This window comes from Theobroma umbraticum, unplaced genomic scaffold (genome assembly GCF_002168275.2).
Source record: "Theobroma umbraticum cultivar Fairchild unplaced genomic scaffold, ASM216827v3 scaffold_204.0, whole genome shotgun sequence".
NCBI classification, from domain to species: Eukaryota; Viridiplantae; Streptophyta; class Magnoliopsida; order Malvales; family Malvaceae; genus Theobroma; species Theobroma umbraticum.
This window is the reverse complement of record NW_018397267.1, coordinates 6,613,419-6,622,070: the sequence shown is the minus strand read 5'-3', so window position 1 is coordinate 6,622,070 and position 8,652 is coordinate 6,613,419. Positions and strand designations below refer to the sequence as shown.

The 8,652-nt window shown below is 32.9% G+C and overlaps 1 protein-coding gene across 1 annotated transcript; it reads left to right on the top strand.

Annotated features, from left to right (window-relative positions):
- Positions 1-2,446: 2,446 nt before the first annotated feature.
- LOC110423921 (auxin-responsive protein IAA26-like) lies at positions 2,447-6,077 on the top strand. The gene is made up of 6 exons (XM_021438349.1): positions 2,447-2,999; positions 3,143-3,766; positions 4,403-4,680; positions 5,156-5,303; positions 5,598-5,662; positions 5,769-6,077. Exons 2-6 carry the CDS (start codon positions 3,231-3,233, stop codon positions 5,801-5,803), a joined length of 1,062 nt encoding a protein of 353 aa, XP_021294024.1. The 5' UTR covers positions 2,447-2,999; positions 3,143-3,230; the 3' UTR covers positions 5,804-6,077.
- The last annotated feature ends 2,575 nt before the right edge of the window (positions 6,078-8,652 follow it).

Genomic DNA, 8,652 nt, shown 5'->3' with positions numbered 1-8,652 from the left:
ATTCTTTGGTGACAATAATCATTAGTCTTTTTATTAATGACCACATTACCCTTTTCCAAATATTGATTTTAATTTTTTGATGCTCTATGTTAACTTCAAATAATAGAAGAAAATTGCATTTTGAAATTATTTTAATTAATTAATTAATTTACAAGCTCTTCAAGTTCATGTTTATAAAAAATAATTACATGTTTTATAATTTTTGTTAAGAAATATAATTTTAATTTTTAAATTAGAGGAGATTGAAGAATATTATCAAAAACTCATTTTGTCTTACTTATGGACCAAAGATATAAATTTTCACACCGACCACTTGCAAGTATTCAAAATTGCGGCTTATGAGAAAAATAATGAAAGATTTGTTTTTACATAATAATAGAGAAAGAATTTTTATCTCGAAAATAGTATATTTAAGTGAATTTTTTTTTGTTTGATTACGATATTTACATTACACGTCATTTTCACTTATATACTTTTTATTATTATTTATTATCCAAGACTTCACAGACATAAAGCAAAAAAAAAAAAAATCAATGTTTAACACTTTAACAAAGTTCTTCACTCTTTGTAAATTCTTGATTTATCATTATTGTTTTTTTTCTTGAAAGCAATACATGTTCAATGATTTATTGATTTTTAGTTCCAATTTCAGATTTTCTACTTATGACTTGTGAAAAGACATGATATCCATTAAAATAGAATTTGAAGTCCATAAAAGGGAAAAAAATGGACAATAAAAAAAATACATTAAAGACAAAATCATTTCTCCTATTGAATTGCAAAATAGTCAATCTAGGTATCCCCATGATTGATTTAAGAAGTATTTTATAAGTTCTTCTAATATTTACAAATATTATAATTGCTTGTGCAAAGAAGAAAGTTTGCAATTTCTTTCTCTTCAATTATTTTACTTGAATATATTAATAAAAAATGTTCTAAATTTTACAAGCAAGGACATTAAATAAATGAATACAACATAAAAGGAAGAAGCATGGATAATCAAAAAATACATTTATAAAACAAATAAATCACATCTATAAAGATGGCCAATCCAAATATACCCAATGATTGATTTATCGAGTATTTTATAAGTTGTTATGCTATCTGATAAATAGTTTAATTACTTGTGCAAAATAAGAAAAAGGTAGTATTTTCTTTCTTTCATTTTCTTAAGTTTACTTTATTTTTTGAAAAAAAATTAATACTAATGCTAAAAAATGTCGTCTTTAAATATAACACGCAAGGACATTATAGTCATGCAGTAAAAGTTTGGTTGGTTTGGTTGGTTTGGTGAGCCGCTAAGAACGCTTAGCACTTGGCGATGAGGGCGAGTTTTTTGGTCACGATTATTTAAGAAATGGTTAACCATTGTACGGACAGGCATTTTGTTTGGGGGAAAAATGAAAATCCCATATGCAAAAAGCAACAAAAGAGTGCCTCCTTTAAGCCTGGCTATGATCAGAGTTTTAGCTCAAGCATTGTGTCAGATTCTGTTTGTGTCCCAACACAAATCTCAAGATCGCAAAGAGTAATATTAAGCACGAATCAAACGGTTCTTATCTTATTGGTCAATATTTTTATGTAATCTTTGCCGTTTCTTTCTTAAAACCCCATATGGGGATGTGTGGACGGCAGTAAGAGAAACAGAGGGGGGAGAGAGACCAGACAAGATCATGGGATCTGCATGTTTTTATTGCACCCAGCCCCCTGCAAATATATGGATCATGCAAAATCCTCTGTTTTCCTCTTTCTTTCTTTTTCCTCTTGTAAAAAAAAAACAGAAAAGAAAGAAAGAAATAAATAAAATTACTATAAGAGCTAGCAACAAATCACATCCCATCCATCATTTTCTTGACCTCCTCAAAAGCAACTCCTGTTTTGAATTAAGCCTAAAGTCTATCTTTTAACCAATTCAACTTAATTAACATGCAATTAACTAATAAGGGTCTTCATTAAATTAACTCTCCCTAGTACTAGTAGTAACCTTTCTAAGGAAAAAGTGCACATGATTTGTCTTTGTTAGCTAACTAAAACTTTGATTGTAAGGTCCCCTAGTCCTCTAATAAAAGCATAAAGTAAATACATCATTTTCTTGAGTTTGTAACTAAATGAGCTTTAAAGTAAGAAAATGAACTTAATATAACACAAGTGGCTTTCATTTTAAGCGTATGTATGGGTGTTATTTTGTTGGTTTCTTTAGCTTTTACTAGTAGCATTTTCTCCCTAGGACAAGACTCTAATAAAGGCCGGATGTTTGGGGCATTGTGCTAATGACTAATGAGGCTAAAGGTTGTTTGTGGGTGCAGCAGTGTAAACTTGTAGAGATAAGAGAGAGGAAAGGAAAGAGCTTACAGGAGTATCTTTAGGAGGTCAGCAACAGCACGCTTTGCTTCCTGAGCTGAACAACCTAACGTTATTTAGGGAGCTCTGGTTGCGTGAGTTATGTTCTAATTCATGTTTCCTGTTTTTGGGGTCTTGAGTAAAAGGGAATCTCTCCTGGTTTTATCAGCTCTATTCTCTTTTTATGCTCCCCTCTTTGTTCTCCACATCTAAAAAATCGCCTTCCTATCAAGTCCTAGACAAGAGATAGAAAGAGAAAGGGAAAGCAAGAAGAACCCACTAAGCGTGCAAAAAACCAAAGGAAAAGCTAGATAAGAACCCACCCTCTTATCATAGCTCTCTCTATACTTTTGCCCTTTGAGTTGTTAAAAACACTTTGTTCTTTTCGGGGTTTCCCTTCTCTTGGTGGGGTTTCTATTTTAAAGAAGTGTTTTTTATATTGCGTTTTTTGGTGAGGCTTTTTCAGTTTAAAGGAGTTGGTTTTAGGGAATTTAATGGTTAAGACTCTCTAAAGCTGGACAACCTCTTTGCGTTGGTAGCTAACATCTTGAGAGTTGTATGACTTCTTCCTTACAGGGTTTTTCATAGCCAGAAAGTTTGCTGATTTCTAGATGTGGGTCTTCATTGTTTTGAGCTCTGGTTGAGTGATTCCTTTCAAGGTATGTGGCAAGTTTCTATCTTTGGATTTAGTCATACATGTTTATCCATTTGCATGGTTTTATTTTATGTCTTTTTCATTTGTTCTCTAGTTTGTTTTTCTGATACTTAAAAGCTTCTAAGCCGTAACACTTTATTTTTTCAGTTTGTTGCTAGTTCTTGGTCTTCAAATTTACAGAGAAAAAGGTGATCTTTTTGGGTTAGCAGCATATCTATTCCATCCGGTTAAGGAGATGGAGAGCGGTTGCTTGAAGAATGGTGAAGCATGTCCTCAACTTCTTGATTTGATTCCTCAACAAAGACAGTGGCATATGAAGAGAGAAGATGAGAGAAGGCGTGGATCCTCAGAGGAGAAGAAGCTGGAACTGAGGCTTGGACCCCCAGGTGAAGATAACTGGTCCATCAAAATAGACGCCACCAAAAGCAACAACAAAGAAAGAGATGAGTCTTTGCTCTCACTTGGGTACTTCTCTTCAATGAACAGCAATGCAAAACAGACGCATACATTTCCAACTCCAGAGGACCACCCGGTTGGGTCAGTTTTATCCTCTCCATGGGCAAATACCCACCAGCATAACCATCAACCGCAGACAAAGCCTCCTTCATTTCTTCAGTTCCCATCAACAGCCCCACAGACCTTGCCTGTTATAGCAAAGGAATCGTCACAGCCCTGTTGCACTAAAGCAGTAGATTTGCATAATGCAGAGAGAACAGCATTTTCACCGCCTCCTGCCAATACATCTGTGCTTCTCAACAGTTCTCAGAAAAGGTACTCCAAGCTTTTACCTCCCCCCCCCCCCCCACACCCAATTCTGTCTCTCTCTCTCTCTCTCTCTCTCTCTCTCTAATAATTTTTACTTTTTAAATTTTTTTGACGGTGGATATTCACTCTCAAGTCCCAAGTTTACCTTACTTAATGTCGTGCGGTCCTTGCATGCTTGTTAGTTGTTTCATTTCTGTGTTTCTCGTGTTATCTGGCTCGCAATTTATCTTTCATATTTACTCGTATGCTTTGAAGTTCTGGGCAAAATTTACTCTTCTCCTGCCGATTTTTAAAAATTTGTTTTTTATTTCTTCGTGATTTACTGATTTGTTAATTCATGAAGAGCTCTTGGCCTGCTCTGGTAGTAAATGCTTAATCCTATTCTTTCCTTGTAGGTGTAAGATTTACTAATTTTATCTGTTCCCATGCTGTATTGTGTTGATCCTATCCCTTATGTTTTTCTATTAGTACTATTTAGCATGGCTTTCCTTTTTATCTTTTTAAATGATTTTTAAGGTTGATGTGTTCCCTCTCTAAGACTCAATAGGCAGTCTACATATTGATCTCTATTATTTAACCTTAACTTGAATTAATTTTGACCTTTTTCTTGTCTAATACTGTGGGTATGATCGTGGAAAACAGAACTGCCCCTGGTCCAGTTGTGGGTTGGCCTCCGATTCGTTCTTTCAGGAAAAATCTTGCAAGCAGCAGCTCTTCGAAACTAGCTTCTGAATCACCAAGTGTGGTCGCTCACAAGGTTGCTAATGAAAAAGCAGCAGCTGAACCTACTGGTAAAGGCCTATTTGTGAAAATCAACATGGATGGAGTTCCCATCGGAAGGAAAGTGGATCTCAAAGCCTATGACAGCTATGAAAAACTGTCAACTGCTGTTGATGAACTCTTCAGAGGCCTCCTTGCAGGTAGATTTATGGTACTATTAGTTACAATTGAATTAATATATAACTGGGGTAAAGCAATAAAATTGTAATTAAGCCTTGGCAATTATTCTGACATGGTTTAGCTAAATTTGATTTGATAGTCGTGTCCATAAGGGAAGTTTGTTTCATTCATAGATTAATATGTATTTACGTCATCAACACGTCGTGTGTTTGACAGCCCCGCCATTTGTTCAGTGTATTAGAAATTTGTGTATTGCATCTGTTTATTATATGACCAATCAGTTCACATCAGTGTTAGTTTTCAACTGTTTAGGTGTTGGAAGTGGGGGAGGGAAGGATTAGTGAGTAAATGTTATTTCAAATTGCGAATTTCAAGGGTCAAGTTTTGGATTCATTTGCTTGTTGTTATTGCAATTAAACTCCTAGCTTATGTTAATATGATCCTAATTGACAGATGGTTTTATCTCATCTGTTTGTCTTTTGCTTCTCTATGTAGCTCAAAGAGATTCCTGTGCTGGTGGAATAGTGAACAAGCAGGAGGAAGAGAAAGTGATTACAGGCGTATTGGACGGAAGTGGGGAATATACACTAGTTTATGAGGATAACGAAGGAGACAGGATGCTTGTTGGGGATGTCCCATGGCAGTAAGCATCTTATCACTGTGGATCTGATGCAATTTGAGATAATACTATACCATATTTTATTCCCACGGCTACTGGTTGAGCCTGTAGCTGAATACCCTTTTCTTGTATTTTTGTCCTTTAGTATTTTTTTTTCCCTGAAAAACAGCATTAGATTCCTAATATCTTTGACTATAATTCGATTTTTCTATAATGTTGGACATATTCTTTGTTTATGTATGTATCACCAAAATACGACAGAAACTAGTTTGTTTATTTATTTGTAATCTTGATTTGGATTTGGATTTGGATTTGCAGCATGTTTGTATCAACAGTGAAGAGGCTGCGCGTGTTGAAGAGCTCCGAACTATCTGCGCTTAGCCGTGAGTGTCTGGTTTATTGTGACAAACTAATGATTAATGGTTATTAATTACTAGTTCTGTTTGTTTTTCATGTTCTAATTAGAAATTGGTGGTGCATCTGTTACAGTCGGAAGCAGTAAGCAGGGAAAGATGCCCGCTTGACTTTGCGTCTGAAAACATGAGAGTTTTCAGCTGAAGATTCTCCAACCAAAGTTTGAAGAAAAGAACTTGGAATTATGTTCACGTTTTGACATTTTGGTCCCCTCCTTTTGCATGGAACTTGTTGCACTCACAGTATATATATCTATCTATCTATATATATAAGTAGTTTTATGTGTAATTTTTGACATCTTTCCCTTTGTTTAACATGCTCCTTTCTACATTATTGTCATTTAGAACGATGCTTAAATAGCGATATCTTGAGTTTGATGTGTAACCTTTGTGCTTTCTGCTTTGAATCGACACCCGTTTGGGAATTGTGAGAGACCCAAGTTAATGAAACCCTTTTTGGCATAAAAGGAGTGAAATAAATAAGCTTAATCAAGAATGAAACATGGTTGGGTTCTAAAGCAGATGCGCTTTTCTCTTTTTGCTTGATTCCATTGAACATCGAAGCCTCAGGGCAACCAAGTAGTACTCTATTCAAATTGCCCTTTTGGGCTTTGGGTAAGGAGAAAGTAGAGGAAATTCTACCCTTTTTGCTCAAAAGGACAGACCAAGAGCTCATCCTATCCCTTTTGGTCCCGTGGAGGCATGAGTTACTTCCCACTGATTTTGACCATTCATTCATCACCCAACCATTTTTGTTTAACGCTTGTCAACCAGACATGGTTGGATTGTTTGGTTTGGATGACTTTGAAATTTTAGAAAAGGGGCAAAAAAAAAAAGAGAAAAGGGGACAACGAGGTTTTGGGTAGGATGGAAGGGTCATTATCATTGGGAGCTGCCTAACTTTGGGGTTGGGCCCAAAACTTAGACCGTTCTAATTCCTTGGAGACGTGTCACGTGTGGGATGTGAGACAGTGTCAAAGACACGTGCGCAGTTGCCGGCACTTATCAGGGCTTTCACCCTAGTTTAGCCTTACCTTCCAGAGTTTGGTGAAGGGAAACACGTGTGCTTGTTGACCAAAAGGAAGGACATGTCTTGTAAGCTTAGCCCTCTGACTCTCTTACACACCTGCATTACTGCCAGCTATTATATAAATATATTTGTCACTCTAATACTTGTACCCATCGATACGCTTAATACTTTAAGAAGGTTTCTTTTATTTATTTTTATAATAATTAATACTTTATTTATTTATTTACATCTTTTCCTGTTGTGTGTTTGACAAATCATTCGAGTTAGTTTCATTTTCATTTAGTTGAATACTTTCTAACCCTTGCAAAACGTCAAATAACTCTACCACGATTGTACTAATGACATATGCAGCCAGTTGTAAACATGTTGAAAGCTTAGATCAGTTGGGGACAAACATTACGTAATAGATTGCTTTAGTAATAATTTAGACTTGAAACAAAATCAGAAGAATTGTTACGTAATTCTTTAATATTAATACGTTTAAGGAATGAATATATATAAAATTTATCTGACATGAAAAACATTACAAAAAAGATTGATTTAGCTAGGTTCTGCTGAATTGATGCTTTCAGTTTTTATTTTTTTAATAAACAAAATTAATAAAAAGCAAAAAAAAAACTAAAATGAATAAAAATATCAAACAGAAATTTAATCATTTAAAACAAAAGCAACAATTAAAGAAAAACCCTGGGTGGTTGCAAATAATGACAGAAATAGAAGCAAATGAAAACGAAATTAAAACTATGTGCTGGTGATCCTTTAATATGGACAAGGCTTAACTAAGTGAGTGAATCATAGATTTTCATTTTTAATGACAATGGAAATTAATTAAGCATGAGATTAAAGATTTTCTTAAACTCTGATTGGTTGATATTTTTTCTTTTTGTTTTGTGAAAAAGAATGAATAAAATAAAAAATAAATAAATAATCATAACTAACAAAACTATCTATCCAACGGAGCTTTTGTAATTCAAAGCAAAACACCAAGTAAAGAAAAACAAAAATCCTTAGTTGTTGCAAACAATAGTCACAAATGATGAAAACCAAAAATAATTAAAAAAAAAAGGGAAAATTTGACAATTTTTTAATACCAAGACATTATGAGGGAATCAATCACATATTTTAAACAAAGATTTTGCATGCTGAAAATGGAAATTAATCACAAAATTAATTATATTGAAAATTGTATACCTTGTAATTCAAAGCAAAACTAGAGGTATGTTTGTTTTGATGTATTTTCGGAAAATGTTTTTAAGATTTATACTTATTTGGAAGATGAAAATTTTATTTTAAATATAAATCATTTTACAAGTCAATGGAAAAAACAACTATTGACCACAAAACCTGTTTTACGCCTTTGAGAGGTGTAAGACATTTTTCGGAGAATAAAAAAAAGCTCTTATACTAAACCTAGGAATATAAGTTTGATGAATAATATTTAATTTAAAATATTAAAAAATAAAAATATATTAATATTTAACTTAATTTTTTAATTTAAAATATTAATATTTAAATTACTCAATACTATTATAAGAAAGAAAATATTTTTTAATAAAACAATTCAATGCAATTAAATTTTTTTACTATAAATTGAATAAATCTTACTAATAATTATAATAAAAAATATTTCAATAATCCTCATTTGATAAATACACATAAGAATAGGTTTTGGATGTCTTATACAATTGATAAATATTGATATTTTTTTATAGTGTTATAGTAAAAAAGTAATGAGATATAAAAATTTTTAAAAATTAGAACTTACTTTAATTATAAATGTGGCTAAATGTTTTAAAAAATATTGTTATTGATTTTGTCCATTTTCATATATATTCTTAATTTTGATATCAAATTAGTGATGATGGAAAATATTTTTCACAAAATAATTTAAATGATAGAAAATGTTTTCGACATTTATCAAAACAAAAAA